Here is a 24,469-nt window from a genome sequence, read left to right on the forward strand (position 1 = left end):
TATAAAACATTATCTAGACAATCTATTTTCCTCTAAGAATAAGTGTTTACATATCTACAAGATTAGTACCTTTTTTAGCTTCGAATTTCATAGTTAGCGTTGGAAATTGATTTTAGAGTTTTTATGGAGTTTTTTGATGCCCAAAATGCTCTATGGATAAGGATTCAATGTGCGGCTTTACTTTGTTTTCATAAAACCTAGAGTTTATCTAAAAGAAAAACTTCATATAAGTTTGAGGCCACAAATAATCAAATTAAAGCGCACTTAAAAAATTCACTAGAAAAAATTGTTTCTATGTTGAAAAACGCTCAAATCAATCAACTCGACGTCAAGATGTATAGACATGAAAAAAATGGATTTCAACGGTAGAAAATAGTACCTTGTAATACATTAACTAGGCTGTCAATTTTTAATATTTTCAAATGTTTATAAATCTACTCAATCTACATTATTTTTGAAGTTTTAAATTTTATAATTAGAAATGAAAGTAAATTTTCAGATGTGATGATTTTTGTATCTCAAAAATCATATTTTGATACTATTTAGAGGTAGGCCTTACTTTGATTGTTTAGAGCCTCAACCTTAAACAACCACACCCTTATAAAAACAGCATCCTGTATAGTTATTTTATTTTTCAATACTTTCAAATTGAAATCTTACATCTACCATTCAAGGGAAGTGAGAGGGAGAGCATGCAACTGAGACATAGTCTCATCGCTAACAGTAGTCATTGCTTTCTCCGTCATCCATACTTCAAAACGCTCTTCGATTCCAGTCTTTCTCTATCTACCAGAAAACTTAATTCTTCAGTAGGTACGCCTCTCTCTCTGTCTAACTTCATTTAGTAGTGTAGTCGCCCCACTGCCCTGGAATTAATTCTGATGTTTGCAGTTTATTACGATTTTGACCCATGGCGGGAAAGATTACTGATTTTACAGAGCCATGATTGTGCAAGTGGACTTGTATTGTTTCCTCTTTCCTTCACTCAAATGGAGAACACTATTTTCTTTGAAATAAAAAAAATAAAATGCTTAGCAAAGCTCTGAACTATTTTTACGGTTGAACTAACTGCCCGGAACTGATGGTAAAGCAGTTTTTTTGGTAGATCAGTGGGGAATACGGGCCCCTTCCCGTTTTTAGAAATAATTATCGGTTTTTCGAATGCGTTAGTGGGAATGGAAACCTAGACCGGTGGCTGAGGCTCAAGCGGTGCTCCCACCACGGCCTCAACCCCATTCCCAAAATCTTAACACTTAACCGGATGTGCTGGTAAAGCAGTTCTTGAAGTGCTAAATGTGCATATGATTTTTTTTTTTTTTACTTACAGCTTTCTTCTAGTGAGAGAAGTCTGCATGCCTATTTGCCAGTTTGCCCATATAATTTACTCACACTGAGAAATAGGCTTTTAAAAAATATTTAAGCAGAATAGCCATCAATTTAAATAGAACAATTTTTGTTCGGCTGGTTTTCAAATACAAACTGCTTTCAAAATACCCAAGTAAACTTGTTTTGCTAAACATATATTAAAAAATGGAGAATTTTCTTTCTTCCCCAATTGCTTACATAAGGGAAAAAGATACTTATGTTTTTCCTCTCAGTCGCTAGTTTTCGTTATCTCTAGACCTCTGAAACCTCCTCAACACATTGAGGAGGCCTGAATGGGTGGAAGGATACTTTGACATGAGGTGCTTAGTCTATAATTTTTGGATCGAGAGGAATTACTGTAGGAAAGTGATATTATGAACCTGAAGTTTGATTTGATTGATGTGTTGTTGTTATCAATTAAACTAATGTGTCACATGGAGTTGTGGTTGGTATGTGAGATCTTGAATGTCGATTAGTGTATGAATATGGAATCCTTAGTTGTTATGGTACGCTTCAGTGTCATAAAATTTCATTGTTGATAGTCTAATTATTATTGGTTTGAGAGACTATGGCGATTGTTAATGGTCGCTCTAGAAATCCAGATCACTCGATTGTATCAATCTCTGTTTTAACTATAAAAGGCAATTGTTTGGACTTTGGAACATTAGTGCTTCGTTTTTTTTTATCAACAGTGCTCATTGTCAATTTGTGTAATTTGAGAATGATTTGTTTCCTGGAGGAGTAACTCGAGGCACAAATTCATTCAGTAAATTGTTTATTGTGTTTATTTAGAATGCAGTCTGGGTCATCTCTAACCTTCGGGGCCTCATTTGCTTGGTTGATGTGATGAATTTAAAGTGGTGCATGGTCATCCCCTTTGCAGCCCCAAACATTTAGCCTCTTTTCCAGTAGATGTCAGGAATTGCTATTTTATATGTAGATATTTAAAACATGAACATGACCATCCCCTTTGGATGGAAATAGTTGAGCAATTAATGTACTGTTATTCGCTAAGTCAATAATTCATAACTTTAGGAGCGAAATTATTGACTCACATTTTTGAAGTTGTGTGTCTGACTTATTTTTGAAATATATGAGTTTTGTGTTTTGGTGTGTGTTATGTTTAGTGGGCCAAATGGAGCCATTTTGGTTTGTGGCACAATTCTAATATCTGAAAGTCTCAGTTGTTTTTGAATTGCTTATCAAGTGCTGGATCCGATAGCCAAAATGGTTGGAGGTTTCAGAGGTCCTTTTAGGCGTTCTATAGCAAGGTTCCTTGTTTCGTGCATCTATATCATGCAAACATTTTCAGATCCTCAGTTATTGGAGATTCCCTGTGTCATGGGTTTATTAGCACATTTATGCCTTAGCACTTCTAGCTATCTTCTGATTTTTTGAGGCAACATGGCATTACTGATTACAAGAATTTTCTTAGGCATGGAAGACTCAGCGTTTCTTATTGTTTTACGTGGGAAGTCACGTTCAGAAGAGGAGTATGCATCATCTCTAAAGCATAAGAAGAGTCTTAGGCTCCCTGATGGAGAACTACAAATATTGCTGCAATCTGAATTGCAGCAGAATGATGCTACCAAAACTTTTCAGATAGATTCATACATGGATATCCTTTCAACACATCAGTTTGGTAGATTGCTTATCTGGTCTCCTCGGATATCTTCGACCCATGATCTCGTTTCACTGTAAGTGTTTTTCTTTATTATCTTTTTGCGTTTTAACTAGTTGTTTCATAAGCATTGGATATTTTTACCTGTTATATGCTTGCTTTTGAGTACATTCTTCACCGTCTGGGTTCTTTGAAAGTATATGAAATAAAATTATTTTCAGTTTGTTTTTTTTGGGTAAGAAATTACTTTCACTCTTGTGTATATTGTTTTGACAATTTGAACGACTCTCAGACTATCTGTTTCTCGGGAGATTCTTGGGAGATTCTTCGGATTAATATTCTGAAACTTAAACTTTTTGTTCTGGGGCAGAAATTTCTGTGAGCTTCCTCTTGGCACAGCATGCATTGCCGATGTTCAGGTCAAAGGGAGAGGTTTGATTTCCTCAAATGTACTCAATCATTTGCCTTTACTAAGGTTCTAAATCTGTTGTACTCAGACCTTATCATGTGTTCTAAATTATGCAATTACAGGTCGTGCAAAAAATGTGTGGCAATCACCAGTTGGATGTCTTCTTTTCTCTTTCACCTTACAAATGGATAATGGACGCATTGTACCTCATGTGCAATATGTTGTATCTCTTGCAGTAACTGAAGCAATAAAGGTGATATGCAAAGAAAAAGTGAGTATGCTTTTCCTTATCCTAATTTTTATGGTGAACTCCTTACTTTGGGCTGCTAGTTTGAATCTGCTCTCTCTTCTTCAATGATTATTTGTTCTGTGCACTGATATTAAAGAGGTCTGGGAGGTGGGTGGAAGGGTGTTATTTCTGGATTTTTAAGGGTAACTGTTATAGACTTGTAAATATAATGCAAAAACTTTCAAATTTCTGTTTGGGGGAGGGGGGAAGGGACTTGCGTTGGTAGGAGTGTGACTGTGTAGTTGAAGAGGCTGCAACAGCAGCTAAAATTCTTTATGAGGTTTAGCTTAATATCATCTGGATACTAATTCAAACATTTCACGGATTTCAATGCTGAGAGAGTGGAAAAGGTACTGGTTACAGGTGATGATATGAGATTGAGCACTAAGCATCTGTGGGGTTAAAAGGGGATCAAGGCAGCATTAAGGGCATGTGGATTGATCTTTTTCTTGAGGGAGTTGAGGTGGATACAGGGGTAGTGGAGATTTAAGGGGAATTTGAGATGGATGCTTGGGCTTTTGATGGGCGAGTGACAGGTGAGGGGTGGTTTTGTGAAACTGAAGAAACAACCAAATAGAGTGGAAAGAAGGAAACCTAGGGGAATCGGGGGACAATGTACGGGGAAGCCTTTTTTTATGATGTGTTTTAGAGGTCACGTTGAAGAAAAAAGGAGAAGAGGAGGTACAGAAAGGTATTTGCAGGTTCATGTGAGATCTGATTGGAGAAAAATAAAAAGTAAGCCAAATTGATTTAAGCTAAAGTGCAAAACCTGCCTTGGTTGGAAAGTTGATATTTACTGAATGGTTCTCTATGCGATTTGATACTCCCAGCTGGGGAAAAACGACAATTGTCTAGGCTTGTTGGATTTTTCACCTCGAATGTTTGTGCTAACCATGCTGCCATGTGAATCTAATTTTCTGATCAATGAAGAAAAAGTTATCAAAATATATTAATTATTACTAATATTGAGCCTCCAAGGTATGTAAATGATAAGGTGGAGTGCCATTGACTATGCCAAGTTTGTTTTATCGTTGAATCATTACCTTATTTATTTCATTCTCTAGATAAATTTATGTCCTAGTGACACCAATTTCTCTAAAATTTAGGAGTCTCCATGAGGGTCTTGTAGTGAATATGATAATTACAATGAATATAAACATATATAGTTTAACACTTTGACATCCAAATTTCACTATGATGTTCTAGAGCCCAGCTCTTGCCTACCCAGGAGATCTAATTATGTATCGTACATTATTATGTGGACTGCAGTGGTTCGCTTTTGGATGGGTATAGACTGCAGGGGGTTGATACTCTAGTTTTTCTATTGACAGTTTCATTCAGGCCTTTCATAAATTTGATTTCGTATCTCTAATTTCTGAATAACGTTACTTTGCAGCACTAAATTTTAGAATTGTAGAATCGTAACACAGTTTCATTGTCAATTTTCTGTTTTTGTTTTTGAGTTCTTATTTGACATTTCTTAAGGCACCTTGGTCTTTATGCTGGGACGGTCCTTCAAAGCAAGTAACCTTTGGTTTCCATTTTTTGATTTCCTTGGAATAATCTCCTAATTTCAGGGACTGCCAGACCTTGATGTCAAAATAAAGTGGCCTAATGACCTTTACTTGAATGGCCTTAAAGTTGGAGGAATCTTGTGCACCTCAACATATAGATCCAAGAAGTTTAATGTTAGTGCTGGTAAATCCTATTCCCACTAAGGTTGTCTTAAGGTTGTTTTCCTTGACTGTTGTTATTCTCTTCTAGCTTAAAGGAACTCATTCAAACTTTGGTTGAAAAGAGAGAAGATTTGAATATGTTTCTTCCTTTGTGTTACTTTTTTTTTCATGTCAGAAAGGAACTTACCAATATTTTTGTATGATTATTGGGGTGCTTTTTTTCCCTTTTTTTTTTATTTCTTAATTGTCAGTGGTCTTTTTTAATGCCACATAGTTGTTATGTAGTGAAACAAATCCTACAATACTCTTGCAGGTATCGGTCTGAATGTTGATAATCACGAGCCAACGACATGCTTGAATGCAGTCTTACAGAAGTTGACTTCTGGTGCACAGTGTTTGAGGAGGGAACACATACTTGCTGCTTTTTTTGAAAGATTTGAAGTTCTTTTTGATGTTTTCATAAATCAAGGTGGTTTAAAACTTTCTTTTAAATGGCATATAAAAGTTCCATGTGAAATTTCTACAGTTCTGTTATTGTCTTTTGGTATGACCTTGGTGGATTCCATGTAGAAATTTAGCACTTATGGAAATTGCTGTTACTTTGAAATGAATGGCCATATCTTGCTACACTGTACAGTTAATGATCAAACATTATATAAATGGAAATTTTGTCAAGTTGTGTATGATTTCTTGTGGTTTTGATATTATATTCATGTCAACCAAACTTCATTTTTTCTTTGGAACTATATTCTACGCAGCATATTGTGAAATATACAAAAATAAAGTACATTGAACTTAAGCCTTGGAAAGTTTATCTCACTGATCTCTCCTTAGCTGGTTTAGCTCATTCTACACGATGTTGTTATGATCATGATAACTCAAATTTAAGTGACAGGTGCAAAGTGCAATCCTTGTTTTGCACTCTCCATCAGTTAGTGATGGATGCTTATGTCCTAAACTGCAGTGCATTTCAATGACTTGTATGTAAAAAGATTGAATGCAACTTTCATTTAAAGATTCCTTTTGAGCTAGGTGATAGCCTATTTCTATATCTTTGCTTTGAACCTAAAAAAATGTCTTTGAGCAAAAGTAGATAGCACTTGTGTAGCAGGTGACTTGCAATACTTTTTTTTTTCTGCTGGGAGAGAATAATGTCATTATTGCAAATAAGTCATCAGACACACGTATGTGGCATACCCAACATCACAAAATGGAGTTACATGAGTATTGTGCAAATTGTAAAACACTCAAAGAGGCGAAAGGAAGACTTGTCTATATCATTCACTATTATCAACGTATATGTGTTGTATGTGTATCTATGCACACATACACACACACAACATGAGGGTAACTTGCATGGCAAGATATGCTTCATAATTTGCATAGCAGAATAGAGTACAAGGTGTAATACAACACTTCACCTTCTATAATATTATATAATAGTCCTACAATATATGATATGATACACTACATTTACTATATATGGTGTGATGCACTATAAATAATGCAAGATCTTCAACAATCTTTACACTTCTACTGAAATTGAGGTTGGTTGATTAACATCGATTTTCCAATAGAGAGTTATATTGAGCTTGAGTTGTTGCCGTGGTAAAAATATCTGCAAGTTGTTGTTGTGAGGTAACATGTGGGAGTGTGATCTCTCCAGCAAGGAAATTTTCACGAATGAAATGGTCATCAACTTCTATATGCTTTATGTACTCATGGAACATTAGATTAGCAGCAATACAAATGGTGCTCATATTATCAGCATATAAAGGCATTGGAGATCGAGGAAAAATATCGAGGTCACGTAAAAGACCTCTCAACCTGCTTTCACTGCAAGCTAAGGACATGACTATGTTTTCAGCCTAGACATAGGATTTTGACACTATATTATTTCTTGCATTTCCATGATATGAGGGAGTCTTCAAGAAATATACACCACACAAGGGTCGACTGTTGAGTATCTGGGCAACCTGTCAGGCAACATCTGAAAGGGTGTGGCGATGTAGGATTCTGAAGTATAAATAATTTATCTTTTCTTTATTAATAATTGGAATTTCTACTCACAATTGCCACAATATAATGCAGAAATAACACATTAAAAAGATTATAATGCACAAATAAACCTACTACAGTCGGATCTTTAAATCTTGTTGCCAAAATAAAAACTTTTATTAAAAATAATTCAAACTTACAAGTGGGAATTCTAAAACAAATATGAATCAAGAACTGAAAATGACATTAATAAATGACACTGGGAAGACTTTTTGAACCTTTGCCTAGGTCACCCACTTAAGACTTAGCATATCCCACACTTGATTACAAACCGAGTGCGCACTTGATCCTTAAGTTTCGCTCAATCCTCTGAAACAGGAAGCACCTCTGGAATAACCTATCACAAAACTATGGGTTTGTGAGCATGGGCCACTCCACTTAGGGCCTCTTTAGACCCCTTTTTAAACTTTGGGGCATGTCACTATGTGGCACCCCCCAACTTACTCTAGGGCTTGGTTCCTCTTTGTGTCCTAGGTGGTGCTTCCCAACCCTAGGCCTCTTCAGGTTAGCAAGAGAGAGAGAGAGAGAGAGAGAGAGAGAGAGAGAGAGGTTTGAGGAAGGAGTGCTGAGATTGAAGGGGTGGGGGTCCCATTCTTATATAGGCCTCTAGGGCCTTAGGTTATTCCACTTAGATTAGGATTCAGTTTAATCAAAAGATTTGCTGGTAATTTGTGAGGTGAGAGAAGAAAAACTAAAGCCATCCCAACCATCATGATTTAAGAATGAATCTAGGAACCTTATCTCCGGAATCGTTGACCCATATTCACTTCTAGTCAATCTAGATATGACTAGTCAAAACTCATATCCTACTTTGACTAGACTTTCTTTTATCTCACGAAGGGATTGTAGAAATTCAAAGTCAAAAAAGTATTTGTCAATATTCAAATATTGAAAGAATTTTTTAAACACTATATACTCTCAACATCCACAAAATATTCTTACAAAATCTTTCGTAAGGTTTTTCAAAGATTTCTTGTAACAAACAAAATCTTTTCAAATCTCCTGGATTCCCCACAAGATCTTCCAAAATACTGGAAAATATGTGGGGCGTGTGGCCCATGTGGACCCCACATCCCACACGATATGGGTCACATATGTGTGAGGTTTGGCGCCATGTGGATCCCACTATGCCCTTACATATTATATAATTTTTGTAAAACGCCCTTTTAGGGTTTTAAACCATTTTAGTAATTTATAAAAATATAAAAATTATACAAAAATCACAGGAACACAAATAGAGTTGAAAGAAATAATCTTAAAGTTCTAAAAAATTCTTAGAATTAACCTCTAGCGGTGGGTCGGTACTAATGGTTTAAGAAAAGTTACTGTCAGGGCACTTCCATAGTTAGCAAGTCTCCGTTTAAAACATGATTGAAATCTGTTAAGAACTCCGAGTTTTTCAAAAGATCTCCAAAAATTGCCATTTTTTAATGGAACCAATATAAATCTGTATTTTATCTTTCTTCAAAAAAACTTTTCCAAAAAACTTCTTCCATATCACTTTATTTCTTCATTATGTTAATATTATTGAATTTTAGTTTAAAGATATTCCATATAACTTTATTTCTTCATTAGGTTAATGTTATTGAATTTTAGTTTAAAGATAAGTACATTAACCGTGGGAGTAATTTAAGAATCTGTTTTTTTTTTTAAAAGGTAATTTAAGGATGTTGATTTAACAAAAAATTTCATCAAAAATTTCACCATTGATTTCTCTTAAAAGATGTGTACGAAACAATACGAGCAATATATTCCCCCCAAAAAAGTAAACAAAACAATCGTGTATCTCAAGATAATAAGTAGAAATAGAAGAAGAGTAACCTAGTGGAAAACCTTTGTTTTTTTAAAACCCATAGCATTCTTGTAAAGAGCAAGCGAGAGATTCAAAGATACTAAAGATTTAGGTAGCTAGGAATTCAGTACAAGATTCAAATTTCCTTAAGCATTTTTTGCTTTTTTTATGCATAGAGAGTTGATTAATTTCATATTTTATTTTTTATTTCTTATTTCATTGGTGCACACAACATAGCATTTTGGATAGACCACTATTCTACATATTTGGGTATTTGCATTTTCTTTTAATTAACTACAATCCTATATTGAGGGCTTTTTTTGTTTTTGTTTCTTTGAAAAATAGTCCTATACCTTGGTTCATAGTTCTTGTTATTTGCTAGTTGGTTCTTCGGTTTAGTATTGTTGTTGTTGTTTCATTATATGCTCCTAATAAATCTACGATATGTTTTGTACTGTGACAACAAACTAAGCATTGTTGCTGGATTTATTGAAAAGTTTCAACAACAAATTGTCTAATATTATTCTAACGACACTAGTAAGGCTATAAAATTATTGTTTAATAGCTTTAATATATCTATACAATAGTTGCAAATCATAGTCCTATATTGTCATCTTTACATATCCGATTTTTTGACTACTCTTTTTTGAATCAAATCCAAAATATTCACGATTCTATAACTTACCTTATTTTTTAGCAATCCGTGTTTTTGACCCGATTTTTTTCTCTGACTCTTTGAAATAAAACCGATTTATTATCGATGTTTTGGTCTACCGATATTTTATTATTCCCTGACTTGCTAACTATGGGCACTCCACCCATGCCATGATCTATGATCCACAACTATCTTCTTAGACCAACCCAACACGACCCATGACCCACAGTCATGTGCAAGGGTTCATGATTGGCCTGTCGAAGCTGGCTAATAAATAGTAGAACCGCGGTCCTAATATGTGGATTATAGGTTTCCCCTAAGAGCAAGTCAAATGCACATGTCACTGTAATGCAAGGGGACTCTCTCTATGCACATGTGCATACATATCCCTCTATAGAGTTGTTTCTTGTATGTAGCTGTTATATGTACATACCATGTAGACGTTTGTTGAGGATTTGACCCTTGCTCTTACAAGACTATATCCACACACAAAAGACCACGAAGATCTCCTATCTCTACAAGGGATACTCTTCAGGAAACTCTCAATGGTAGTGCATATGAAAGGGTATGACCCGTGTCATGGACTGCTTAATCGTAAGTTTGTCAACCAATATACTCTTCCACTGAAGTGGACAATTCGCTATTGTATGTTATAATTACATGCTCTCACGGACTTAAAAAGCCACAAATCCCAACAACATCGACATAGACCTTCAACTGGAGAGAAGAATTGAAGAGAAAAACAATCCTATATGGAATGTACCTCACAAATACCGAATGATATGATGGACAATTGAGCAATGGACACGACAAGGATATGCAACAAATTGTCTAACTATTTGCATTGCATGTGATCAAGACAAGTCATAGTGAGATCAAGTAGGTTGCGAACAAGGTTTTTGTAAAGAATGTGATATGGAAGTTTGCCCCCATCATCTTTTTTGTATTTTACCTTCACCTCCATTGGTGTATCCACTCATTATCATTGGTCAGATTGGTCAATTTGATCAAATCTTATTGTATTTTTATTGAAGAACTGTTTATCTATCAATGGAGTAATGAATCTCTAGGTCAAGAAATTTAGTTAGCGGACCCAAATCCTTCATCTTGAATGAGTGACTGAGAAGCTATTTCAAGCATAGTATATTGGCATGGTTGTTACCTGTGATAAGGATATCATTAAGTATAGAATAATTGTTATCCTTGAGGAACAATGGTGGGTAAATAACGAATAGCCGTTAGAGCTTCGTGGAAATCCAACACCTAGAGTGACCTATCGAAATCATTCAAACCATACACTTGGAGCTTGTTTCAAGCCATATAAGGATTTTTCAAGCAACAAACCATAGATTTGTTATGATAGTACTTAAGAGGAGATTGCATATACACATCTCTTTCAAATTTCTATGAAGAGATGCATTCTTCACATCCATCTGAGAGATAGTTTAGAGGAGAATAACTGAGGGGTAATGACTGTATGAAAAATGGTCATTTTAGCTACTAGAACAAATGTTTCTTCATAGTCTATGCCGTACTCCTGCTTGTAGCCTTGAGGTTTGAGTGACTAGTCGTGCTCTCCATCAGATTTAAGCTTCACAAAGAGAACCCATTCATTTCCAATGATAGAAGTATCAGTAGGGAAAGGTACAAGATCCCAAGTATCATTCTCCAATAAGACATTTATCTTTGCATCTATGGCCTCCTTCCTACATGGTATGGTAGAGGCTTGTTGATAGGTGTAGGGAATATCAATTAAGTCAAGAGAGGCAAGCGATGGTCTAGGAAGTAAACAAGGATCTCGGTAGTTGGCAGGAATATCAATAGTATCAAGAAAAGTAAATAAAGATATGGAGTGTAGTGAAAAACGAAAATTATCAGGAGAAAAACCATATTGGTTAGGATGATGATACATTTGGGATATCACAATTGGGTGGAACTATCATAAGCAGGGTTGGGAGAGAAGGAAGAGGGAAGAGAATCACTTACAAGTAGGGCGAAAGTCAGACCTTGCTTTGGGTGGTGAGCTGAAAGAGTCATAGATGAGTTTTGTTTGCCCCGTTGTTGATACGCCAAAAGTTGTGGTGGTTTATTAGTGGAATTTGAAGGCACATTTGATGAATATGAAAAATCAAATTGAGAGATAGGGGAATTTGAGAAATATAGCAAGAAAGGAGTAGTGGAGCTTGTGGATTTAGTGACAGAAGAACAATAAAAGAGGTTTTCTAGAAAGACAACGTGGCGAGACACATATATACGATGAGTTGTTAGATCATAATAAAGAAATCCCTTTTGGTCCACATACCACAAAGACACATGTGGCTGTTTGAGTAGAAAATTTTGTTCTTTCGTGTGCTTGAAGATGGACAAAACAAACACATCTAAAAACACATAATAATCAAGATGAACATGAAATAAGGAATAATGTGGAGATTCTTTATGCAAAACCGAGGATGGGAGACAATTTATGAGATAAACAACTATGGATGTAGATTCGGCCTAAAAAGCATGAGAGAATATGGGAGTCATATATGAAGTTCCTAACAACTTTCAAGATGTAACAATTTTTCCTCTCAGCAATGCCATTTGGTTGTATAGTACAAGTAGTCCCCCCAGTGTCTGACTGGAGAATTTTTATTTTTGTACCATTTTGGGTCATAACCTTGATAGATATGTTTTGAAATGGAATAACACTTCAGATTTGTGGCGCATAAAATATATCTAGGTACCGTGTGTACAATCATCGACTAGAAAAAAACACTTATACATCAATCTAGATAAACTTGAAGCAGTACCCCATACATCTCTATAAAGAAGATGAAAAGGTGTAGTCGCTGTATCTACTTAAGTAGGAAAAGGTAGACTGACACTTTTATTCGATGAATGGCTAATGTGAGATTCATTGATAAAATTCATAACAGGCACTTTATTAGTCAAGGAACCAGAATGAAGCAAATTGTCTAATTTATTTGCATACAAATGACCAAGTCTCCGATGCTACATGTGCTATTGTTTATTAGAGACAGAAAAATCAAAATTTGAACGAGCAAAAAAAAAAGCATCACGACCTAGCTTCTCAAACTCCAAGGCAAATAGACAACCAATTCTATGCCCCTTCCTTTTCACTGTCCAAGTATGAAGATCCTATATCACATAACCATCACGAGAACCATCATCAACAAGTTGGTCCACAGTGATCTGATTAGTAGTTAATTTGGGAACCAAGGGAACATTAAGTAAATGAAAGGGTGCACTACGAGCTATAGTGAGAGATTATCTGTACCAATAATATCAAGTTTCTTCCCATTAACAATGAGAATATGACTATTACCTAGGTATTGGTTTAGTAGATGTTGGACTTGTGTGCATTCAAGTCATATGATTAGAGGCACTTGAATCAATAAACCAAAGGGGATTCATAGTAGGGGGTAGGTGAGAGTACTTACCAGATGAGCCCATGGCAGAGGATGCAGAAGAGATAGCTTGAAACACAGAGTTTTGTGCCAACTGCCGAATATCATTTGACATAACTGCTGTCTGGGACCTTGTTGTATTGGGGCATGAATATTGTTCGATGGAGCGACCTCGGATCTCATATCCACATCAATCCCTCAGATTTAACATTGACAACCTGGTATCTTGTATGTAGGTTTTCTTAGATCTGATGAAAGGTTGCCTCGCTGAGAACAATTGTGGCACACACTATGTTCAGGCATTTGCAATAAACACAAAAAATTTTCGCTGGGCCACAAAGACAAACTTTATGTCCCTCTCTTCCCTTCAATGGTAGCCTACATTGCAATTCTTGTCTCCTTAAGGAGAAACTCCCTAAGAATCACATCCATATTGCACAATGTTCCACGATTCAAGATATTGGCTTGAATGGCCAAATATTCAGGGTGTAATTTCATCAGAAACTGCATTATCTTCCTCTCATCATTTATCTTCTTTGAACTTTCAATGCAACAAGTGGTTGCAACAGCGTTCTTACTTACAGATTCATATTCTGTCCACAAGTTTATAAAACCAACATAATATTCCTGGATATTCTTCTCTCCCTTCCTATTGGTAAATGTATCATACTTGATTTGTAATCACCTCGCAAGATTTGATTCTTGATGAGACCTTTTCCAGATATTCCCACATTTCTTTTGCGCAAAACCCTCTCATTGCCCTTCTGATGTTCGTATCCACATAACTTTGGATCTAGGAGACAATCTTAGTATTATTTACTTTCCGTTCTTGGGTTTCTTGGGGTTGGATACTACAGATTGTGATTCAACTCTATCAACATACCCCCAAAGCCTTTTCCTTCTACAAAAAATTGAAAATGATAATACCAATCGGGATAGTTTTTGCCATCAAGTTTTATAGCCAACGTATCTCCCTTTTCAATGTCCATGTCCAATTTATGTGAGCTCCCTCAATCATGATCAAAATCGATCTGAGATCAAAACTCAGACTTGGGAATTATCAGCCGAAAAATGCTTATGGATTGCCTGAAATTAACCCACAAGAGGTCATTTTTGAGACTCAAAAAGAGATCAACCAAAAATCAGCCAACAAGAGATCCCCAAAAGGCTACCTGAATACCACCTTGTTTTTGTGGTGGTTTTGGCGAGGAAAGACATTGTGTTTTGGACAGAAAGACTTGATCTCTCAAAACTTTGGCTTCAATACCATGTAAATACTCAAGAGGCAAAAGGTAAACTTGTGTGCTCCATTCACTGTTATCAACACACACACACACACATACATACATACATATATACAAAACGAGGGTAACTTGCATAGCAAGATAGGCCACATAAACTTGCATAGCAAGACTGAGTACAAAGTGTAATACACCACCTCACCTTCTATAATATTCTGTGATGGACCTACCATATATGATATGATACACTACACTCTTTATATACGATATGACACACTATACATAATAAATGATCTTCAACAATCTCTACACAAATTATATATTATTAGTGAGACATTCTCTTTCCATTGATGAGACTCAGTTTTTATACTTGTCTGGATTTTTAATGTTATGAACTGCACCTTTTTTGTAAGATGATCCTATTGCCTAGAAAGACATGAAGTCCTCCAACTTACCTTGCAAACGAAGTTGTCCCCAGGAGTACACTTGATTTCAGTTTTTTTTCATGTACCAGCTTTGAACCATCTGTATTGCTCTTTTTGGACCGTGATGTTATGTTTGTTGCCGACATGTATTTTACCCAGGGAACTGCATGAATTCTTTTATTAAAATGACAATGAATCTTCTATCTAAATGACTGTGAATGCCACAGCTTGTTCTTAGTATGTTAATGTTGATGAACTCCTCACCCTTTATAGAATGGAATTTTGATAATTATTGTCTCTTTTGGGTAGAAAATCTGTGCCCATCAGCCTATGCAGTAATGTTCACTGATTCAAATCCATATGGTCTTGCTTTTTATAATATCTTTAGCTGATTTGCTCGAATGGAATTTATTAAGGAGAGGGCCACACTGTGATGCCTACCGTTTGAACTATACTGCTTGCTTGGTCCATGAATGTCATGAGTGCCATCAACTTCTATTTCTCATCCTCCATTTCATTTGGCTAAATTGGATGAAGATCTGTCAGAGGTCCTCATGCCTTTTATTAGGTATTTGCTTTATGTCCCGGTCACATCCAATGGTTTGAGCATGCCGTAAATTAGAAGCATTTACTTGCAGATCGGTTCTAAGGGTGGCCTTCGGGCCTACCCGATAAGTGAAGTGATTAGATTATAACACCAGAACTCTTTGTTTCCTTCTAAGAGGATATAGTCATGAATGCAATCTCAATCAAATGCCCAACTTGTGCACCTGATATGAAGAAGTGCATCTTTCTCTTCTGAATAACAATATATTCTAGCATATATTAGAATCTAGAAACAAAGCCTTTGCCTTTTTCTTTTGATTTGGAAAGAAGGACCAAAGCTCTCACCTCTTTGCAATGCTTCCTGTAAGCTAGGAAGAGATACTCAGTTCACGTTCGCATAGGAGCAATGCTCTAATGTGTTGCTTGAGTATCAAATGAAGATTACAAAACTATTAGAAAAGTGATAGTAATAGTCAAGATCAACTTTGAGCATGCCATCCTGATGAATCTTGCCTTACTGTACCTCAGGCGGAAGAGCATTAGCCACTGCGGCGATGCATCAGGATTGCATTGTACTGATCAGAATGAGTTGCTGAGCTTTGGTAGCTAAAGCTTTTACTCTGGACGAGCGTGTGTCGAGCAAGGGTGAGAAAACTCTGATGCAACTAGTTGGTGTTAGAACTCCTACTTCAATATGAAGGGTTCAATACAAAGGGCGAGATTTCAATTTTATAGGGTATATTATATTTTATAGTATGGGATTGACTAAGGCATGAAACGAGTGCATCTGAAAAACAATTTGGTTCTATGTCAAGAAGGTCAACAACTGAGGCTATTTTCCTACTTAGGCAACTGATTGAGAAGTTTAGGGCGAAGAAAAAAGACCTCCACATGGTCTTTATTGATCTAGAGAAAGCTTATGATAGAGCACCTCGAGATTTGATTTGGCGGGTGTTGTAAAAGAAAGAAGTCTTTCGGCACTACATTGACTTGGTGAGAGATATGTACGATGGAGCTCTAACTAGTGTACAAACAACTAGTGGAGAGAGGAGTGAGTTTTCAATGACAATAGGTCTACATCAAGGGTCAGCATTGAGCCCGTACGTCTCTATCTTAGTTATAAACGACTTAACTAAGCACCTACAGGATGAGATACCGTGGTGCATGTTGTTCACAAATGACGTAGTTTTGATCGATGACACCCGAAATGATGTCAACATAAAGTTAAAACTTTGGAGGGATGCTCTAGAATCCAAAGGTTTTAAAATTAGCCGGACTAAGACAGAGTATATGGCATGCAAGTTTAGTAATAATAGGAGTAGAGATGAGTAAGTAGTTAAGATTGATGGCCATGAAGTAAAAAAATAGATAGCACTTTCGATATTTTGGGTCGATAATCCAAAAAAATGGAGACATTGAGGAAGATGTTGCACACAGAATTAGAGTTGGGTGGGCGAAGTGGAGATGTTCAACTGAAATTTTATGTGATCACCCGATACCAATGAAGCTAAATGGCAACTTCTATAAGATAGCTGTGAGACCAACTTTGCTCTATGGGGCTGAATGTTGAGTGGACAAAAAACAATATACCCATGGAATGAGTGTAGCGGAGATGAGGATATTGAGATGGATGAGTGGCAAGACAAGAAGGGATAGAATTCGAAATGAATCCATTCGGGAGAGTTTAGGTGCGGCACCAATATAGGCGATAAGATAAGAGAGAGTAGATAGGTGGGTTGACCATGTGTGGCCCCGACCAAAGACAACACCTGTTAGGAGGTGCAAGTTAGTTGAAGTGGAAGGACTTAAAAGGGTAAGGGGTAGGCCCAAAAGGACGTGGTTGGAAGTAATTCAGAAAGATATGGGGATTTATGGTCTCATTGAGGGTATAACATTTAATAGAGCAGAATGACAGACCGGGATTCATGTAGACGACCCCAATTAATTGGAAAAAGGCTTTGATGATGATGATGATGGGATTGACTATGATAAATGTTCAGCCCTGTTCAAAAATAGCATCAATCTGTGTTGTTCTTGCTGTTGAATATGAAAAACAATGGCCTCTCATCTAAAACTTTTCAGCTATAGCTGCTTTTCTTTCTTATCTCTCACTGTTAAGAGAAGTTAGTGTTCACATAGCTTCCTAATCTCCCTTGGCATTGATTTCCTTTGTGACCTTACAAAGAAAACATCTGAATTCCACCTTTGGACAAAAGAGGATCATGGCGTGCAATATCTTGATCCCTAAGGTCCTAGTGAAATTTGGCAGTTTCAGGAAACAGGAATGGCATCTGCCATATCTATTTCCTTGGCCACTTAGGTTAGAATCCATGGGACGAAAAGTTCCTCTTAATGTGATATTTTACTTTCCCATTGCAATCTAGCAGCTGGGGGTTAAAATGGAGAGACTCTTGGTATTTTCTTATATAAATGATGGGAGGTTTCCTTTTTGTTATTTTCCATAGATTGTTTTTCTTAATGACTTTTAGTTACTTTCGAAGTTGAAAATGACCATTAGCTGGAACTTTCGACGGTAGTTTTGAGCTGAAATTCTTTCTAAATTCTAACAAAGATTTGGAAGCAAATTTGCTCTGAAATCCAGCTGGACCACCACAATCATTGATCTTTGATTAAAACAATGGATTTGGAGCCCAATAAATGGTCCATCTCCTGGACTAGCCATTTCAAGTTTTCAAAGATCGATCAGATCTGCATCACTTTTTGAGCTCCAAATTCAAAATTGGGTGATGGGAATGGATTTCCAAGTTATCAGGTGGTGTATTGGTTCCTCAATCTATCTGCAATATGGAATTTTGGGCTGCAGTTGCTTGCAACCACGACTGCATCAGAACATTTCCCATAGTTAATTCATCCTTGATGCTTTCTTTCCGAAAGGCAAATCTTTATATCTAGAAAAGGTCAACTATGAAATGAAAAAAGTAGTAAAGGGTGAACAGATTTTCATCTGGATCCGAAGTTCATTTTATTCATGTAGTTTATTGTGATTTACATGCTTGAACTATGTTAACTCCTCCATGGCCAGTCCTAGGCCGGGATAAAGGAGGATGGTTGCCTTAGGTAGGGCAGCCAGCGTAAACTTTCCCACTTCTTTTATGTTATATGTTCATGCTTGGGTGTTCTTGTAAATTGAGGGTATGAACCCTTGATAGAGCAGAATGGAGGAACAAGATTCGTGTAGCTGACCCCAAATAGTTGGGGTAAGGCTCAGATGATATGATGCTTCAACTATGTTGTGATTACATAGTTCAAGTAATATCATCACCTAGTAACCCTATTATGTTTAATTGATTCAAAGATGAAATAGATATAGAATGCTGTGAATAAATGCAGAACCATTGTATCCCACTGTTATCACTAGGATTTTTGTGATAGTATTTTCTGGAAGTATTCATTCTTATATGCCTCGCTCTTTTGCCATGAAGAGTTTCTTATTATATGACTTATTTTATACTTCCATTGCAAATAAGACATTGCTACAGTATTTACTATCATCACTTCCATTCCTGTGCTTTTGACATTCTATCCAGACTTAGTTTCTTGTGACTGTTTCCAGTGGTTTGTTTCTCAGTGTTTCTCTTGCTACAGTTAGTGAAGAAATTTGATGTGCTTTGTGTTTTCATTTTGTTTAGGATTTCAAGCTCTCGAAGAGGTGTACTATGCAACATGGTTACATAGGTAGTGCTCTCACAAATAAGCCTATTGAAAGCCTGATGCTGATAATGACACAATGTTCAATACAATTGGGACTTTAGAGGATGTTGGTTTTTATTTACATGATGGGCGTGGAATTAATTAATGCAGACACATGCATATGTCCATTTACACAAACTGATGTGCACATATTTAGGCATGACATTTTTATTAAAAATGTGATAAATTTGAAATTATTAATCTCTATATTCAATTCCTTAATTGCAGTGGACAAAAGGTGGTCATTGAGGAAAAAAATGAGTGTGGTCTCCCTCAAAAATCTGTAGTTACAGTTCAGGTGAGTTTGCATAAACTTTTGCTTGAATTTCAATTATCGACTGGTAAATCTTTCTATCACATGATGTAGGGTTTGACACCTTCCGGCTACTTATTGGCTGTCGATGATGAAGACAAAAGATATGAGCTTCACCCTGATGGAAACAGGTATTTTCCATTCCTTTCTCTATTGCTTATTGGCTGCGTTCTAGCATAATCATTAAGTATAAAGAACCGTTCTCAAGAATATCCAGGTTTGACTCTGGAATCTGATTCCATAGTCTTTTGTTGGAGTCAATCTGTTTTAGGGTCACAACCATGCCCCCTATTTGCCCTCTCAAATTGTTTGGAAAACATCTACCTGGATAGAGCTCCGGATTGTCATTTGAACTTAATTATCCTTTTGGCACTGATCCATTGGCTTTGTACAGTGACTAATATAGTTGTAGAACTGCATTTCTAAATTTGTAACCCTCAGAAATGTGGTTGGTGAAAATCACTTGATGATGATTAGTTCATTTAGATCATAACTCTAAAAGAATGGTTATTTCATTGACATGGTAGGTGGTGGTTATTTATTTCAACTGCCTAAGTAATAATTATTGGAGAAGAAACAAATATTACTGTCCACACTAATGATTCATTGAAACATAAAAGGGCCATATTATCTATTCTAGGAAGATTAAAATATTTGTAGTGGTTTCGGATTGTTGTTTTTGAAGATGAGTCTATGATGAGTCTATTATCTGTACTATTTTACGTTGTTCGAAATATTTTGCTCATAAGAAAATCTTGTTGAAGATAGCTCTGAAAGCTTCCCCTCTTAAGTGAATCGAAAGCTACACTTAAATACTGAGAAATCCATGCTCTCATTATGTAATGCAATATTTACAACTTGAAAGGTTTTCTTGTGATGCACCTGTATGATTCAATGGTGTATTGATCACATAGAATGTTAGAATGGTGTGATTTGGTCTTGTAACTGTGCTCTATAGTTCTGCTGCACTTTCTCTTTTGACAAGTCGAATGCTGCCAATTTGCTTCAATACTATATTCTGCAACTTATGTTGCTGTTTTGCTTTCAAAAATATAGTGGCTGTAAAAGAAAAACAGAGAAACCATTTTTCTGTAGGTTAGAAGTTCGGATTCGAACTTGGGATGTGGTAGTGCAATTGTCAAAATCCTGGCCATTCAAACATGGCATTCCCAAAAACAGCACAACCTTGTTGTGGACTGTCGAGTGTCTACTACCAGGACACTGGTCTAGTCAGTATCAATAGAAGTAAATAGCTCATGAGGAGATGAAAAGAAAAGAAGAGGGATCGGCTTGAAGTCCCTTTGATATACAAATTAATCTTATGAGCAGTATGTAAGCAGTGTCGACCAGTACAAACTGAGTAAGCACATGTACTGCATGAGCAGTACCTAGAAGTGTCATCACCAAGTGATATGCACTTGTTGTTGAATTTTGTCATATGAAAAAATTCTAGCAGCAAGGTCTTTGACAATAGCTAGATATCCATGAGAACATTGTGATTTCAAGTCCTTCCACTTGAAATTTGTTTTCTTAAGTCATTAAAATTTGATCCTAGTCTAGAGATCGGTTGCACTAAGAAGGAAAACATTCACATAATTTTTTTGATTAAAGAAAATGACTGTAGAAAATTCGTCAAAGCCCAGCAAGGAGATCAACAACAAAAAAGTTTGCAAAGCATGGGTTGGGGTGCATTCTTCACATATATTTCTAGCCCATTCAGCAGTCATTTTGCAATAGAGTTAAGGATTCGTCCTATGCATACTCACTTTTGTACCCTTAGCAACAAGTCAATCCTTGTATCTATTCAGAGTACCATCAGAATTCATCTTGAGAATATATATCTCTAGAGATCCAAGTATGAGCTTAGTTGAAGGAAGAGGAACAAGGTTCAATGTATGATTCTCTTCAAGAGACTGTGACTCCTTTCATTGCATCACTTCAATGCTAGGATTGATGTGTAAGGAAGTAGGAAGGAACACAAAATATCCATCTACGCAAATTAATTGTGACAAGAATATGTTAGTCGATTGGGAGAAACTGACAAACAACTGTAAGAGTGTAGTCAAGGAGACGGAGAATTTGACAGGGTCGTATCTGAGATTTTATCCCTCCACCTTTTCCTCATATTGGTATATCTTTAGTGGCTGTCTAAAATTAGAAGAAATTGTTTGAAATGAAAAAGTTGAAGAAGACAAATTGGGGATTTAGGTTAGCATAGGCAAAGAGGTATCCATAGAAACTATTGGTATGTGTGGGTGGCCATGGGGCCACACATGTGCCATATTTCTCTCTCTTTATCTTAATAATACATTTTAATATTTATCACTAAAAAGGCTTCTTGGAGAGAGAAGATGCTTTTATTCAACGGGTAGAAGATAACTATCAATCTCCCAAAAAAAAAGGGCCACCTTCTCAGAGATTCCAGGAGGAAAGCCGAACGTTGAAAAACGGCCTCCTCGCATCCGTCTATAACTAGGGTTTCATGGCTATGGAGAGGTATACAGATAAAGCTTGAGTTCTCAATTGTTCTGGTAAAACCTGATCTCTGCTATTTACAGTCTTACGACATTGCCTTTGATTCTTGGGACTTTGACGGATCTCTTCCCCTCAAACGGCTAAAGTAAACCTTTAATATGATGGAGACATTTGTAAAGGTAACACAATGTGCAATAGGATGTTGAGTGCAAGACCTAATACCTTTACGGATGGCAATAGGTATGTCATCATCACAAGAAGGAAGTGGATCATAGATGAATATGATGCTTGAGTGGCTGGACGAGTTGGCAGGGGATGTCCATCTTGCATTTTTCTTCTGATGTAAACTTTTATAGGCTGCTCTTGAGAAACATCGTGATATATATATATATATATATATATATATTAGATTAGATTCAGTGGAGTAAGGTAATTGTGGTGAAGAAGAAATATCAACAAGAGTAGGAACAAGAATCATAGAAGGTAAGGACTCTGAGACTTCTTCAAAAGCAGAATAAAAAATGTTATATCAAGCACACAACTCTCTTATGAAAAGTAGTAAGTATTTTAAAAAAAGGTAACCATCTACACAAATAAATTTCTTATGTAAACCAGGATGATAACAACACTAACCTTTCTAGAAGTATGAATACCCAAGAAAGACACACTTGACAACATGAGGATCTAGCCTATCATCACCAGTACGTAACATATGAACAAAATTAAACACAACCAGACACTCGGAGAGGAATAACAAACAATGGAGCATCAGGAAAGAGAACCGAGTGTGGTGTTTTTCCATTTATAATTGAATAGGGCATACTATTAATCAAATAGCATGAGGTCAGCAAGGCATCTTCCCAATAAACCTTTGAAACATGCATATTAATGAACAAAGAACGAGCTACTTCAACTAAGTGTTGATTTTTTCTTTCAGCAGCCCTATTCTATTGAGGAGTATGCACACAAGAGGTTTGGTCCCATTTTGAGCAAAATAATTCTGAAAATCTCTAGAAAGATACTCTTTAGCATTAACAGAACTTAAAATACACACATTCTTATTGAATTGAGTTTTTTGTGAAACAATTTAAAAATGGAGAAATTCCCAGATCTCTATTTTATTAAAATATAACCATGTCATTCATGAATAATCATTCATGAAAGTTACAAAATATAATTACCCAAAAAAAAAGAGTTACAAAATGCCTATGACCAGGCAAACTTTATACTCTAGTTGGATCCCATATATCAGAATGAACCACTATAAATGGAACAAGTCTCCTTTTGTCAACTCTAGGATGAAATGACACCCTATAGTGCTTTCTTAACTGACAAGCTTCATACTCTAAAGCAGACACAAACTCCAAAGAAGGAACTAACAGCTTCAAGTTATTGAGAGAAGGATGATCTAGTTGACAATGCCATAAGAACGGAGAATCAGTAGGATGAAGAGCAAAACCAATTAGGTTATGATTTAAGTAGTATAGGCCGCTTGACTCATACCCACCACCAATCATTCTCTTTGTCTTTAGATCCTGAAAAACACCAGAAGGAGGACAAAATGTTACATAGTTTTGAAGAGATTTGGTTGATTTGCTCATAGATAATAAATTGAAAGGGAACTTTGAACGTATAGTACAGATGACAGAGAATGGGAAGAAGTAGGCATAGCTGTACCCTGCCCTGACCCATTGGACAGCAATCCATCAGCCTGCATAATAGAGGAATTATGAATACACTTATTTGGAGATATAAAAGCAGAGGACTCACTAGTCATCTGATCAGATGCTGGAGTCAATAACCCAAGGAGCAAGTTTCTGAGGGGCAAGAAGCACAAAAGTACGTAAATTGGCAAGGGTGGCAGTAGAAAAGGGAAGAGGAAAATATAGACGGTTGTACTTGTTTAACAAGTTTATTGTATTCTTCTTTGGAAAGCACAACAGAATCACCAACGGAATCTGACTGTTGTTGGCGAGCAGTGGGTCCATTAAGGTAAAGGTTATTACTCTCAGATGTCCCAAGCAGTTGGCGAGCAGTGGGTCCATTAAGGTAAAGGTCATTACTCTCAGATGTCCCAAGCAGGCTTAGCAACCTTGTCTCAACACTTGTCAACCATATGATTTATACACCCACAATGCACATTTGCAAGTTCCTCAACCCCTGCCACTATCACCTCTACCTCATCCTCGTCCTCGTCCTTTGCTTCCATCACCTCTCCCTACAACTGTATTCAAGGCCGGTCTATCATTAATACCAAAGTCAGGAGGAGTGGGAAAAACAGATATATTAACACATTGAACGTGCACGTAAACATTTGTGAGAGGTGGGAGTTTACTGCTTGCCAAGATCTGTCCACTTATTGAATGGTACTCAAGATTAAGGTTAGATAAAAATTTGGCAACCTAAATTCTTCACACTACCTTTTTCGTAGTTCCACATTACCAAATATAGGCAGATATAGAATTAGCTCCTCCTACATATCC

General features: G+C 36.4%; 1 protein-coding gene across 4 annotated transcripts in view; it reads left to right on the forward strand.

Annotated features, from left to right (window-relative positions):
• Window positions 1-662: 662 nt before the first annotated feature.
• LOC18423244 (biotin--protein ligase 1, chloroplastic) overlaps window positions 663-24,469 on the forward strand; it is a 28,739-nt gene continuing 4,932 nt past the window's right edge. The window contains exons 1-9 of one of the 4 annotated variants that reach the window (XM_011628062.3): window positions 663-813; window positions 2,801-3,062; window positions 3,357-3,418; window positions 3,518-3,666; window positions 5,262-5,382; window positions 5,674-5,829; window positions 19,138-19,183; window positions 19,427-19,496; window positions 19,566-19,642. In XM_011628062.3, coding sequence (XP_011626364.1) covers window positions 693-813; window positions 2,801-3,062; window positions 3,357-3,418; window positions 3,518-3,666; window positions 5,262-5,382; window positions 5,674-5,829; window positions 19,138-19,183; window positions 19,427-19,496; window positions 19,566-19,642 — 1,064 coding nt within the window. In that variant the 5' untranslated portion in view covers window positions 663-692. Of the gene's footprint in view, window positions 814-1,009; window positions 1,270-1,294; window positions 1,686-2,800; window positions 3,063-3,356; window positions 3,419-3,517; window positions 3,667-5,261; window positions 5,383-5,673; window positions 5,830-19,137; window positions 19,184-19,426; window positions 19,497-19,565; window positions 19,643-24,469 lie in introns of those variants that run through there. The other 3 variants (XM_011628067.2, XM_020672808.2, XM_020672798.2) reach the window with 3 other exon arrangements.

Source organism: Amborella trichopoda, chromosome 4, assembly GCF_054954075.1.
Source record: "Amborella trichopoda isolate Santa Cruz 75 chromosome 4, AtrichopodaSantaCruz75HAP2 v2.0, whole genome shotgun sequence".
NCBI lineage: Eukaryota > Viridiplantae > Streptophyta > Magnoliopsida > Amborellales > Amborellaceae > Amborella > Amborella trichopoda.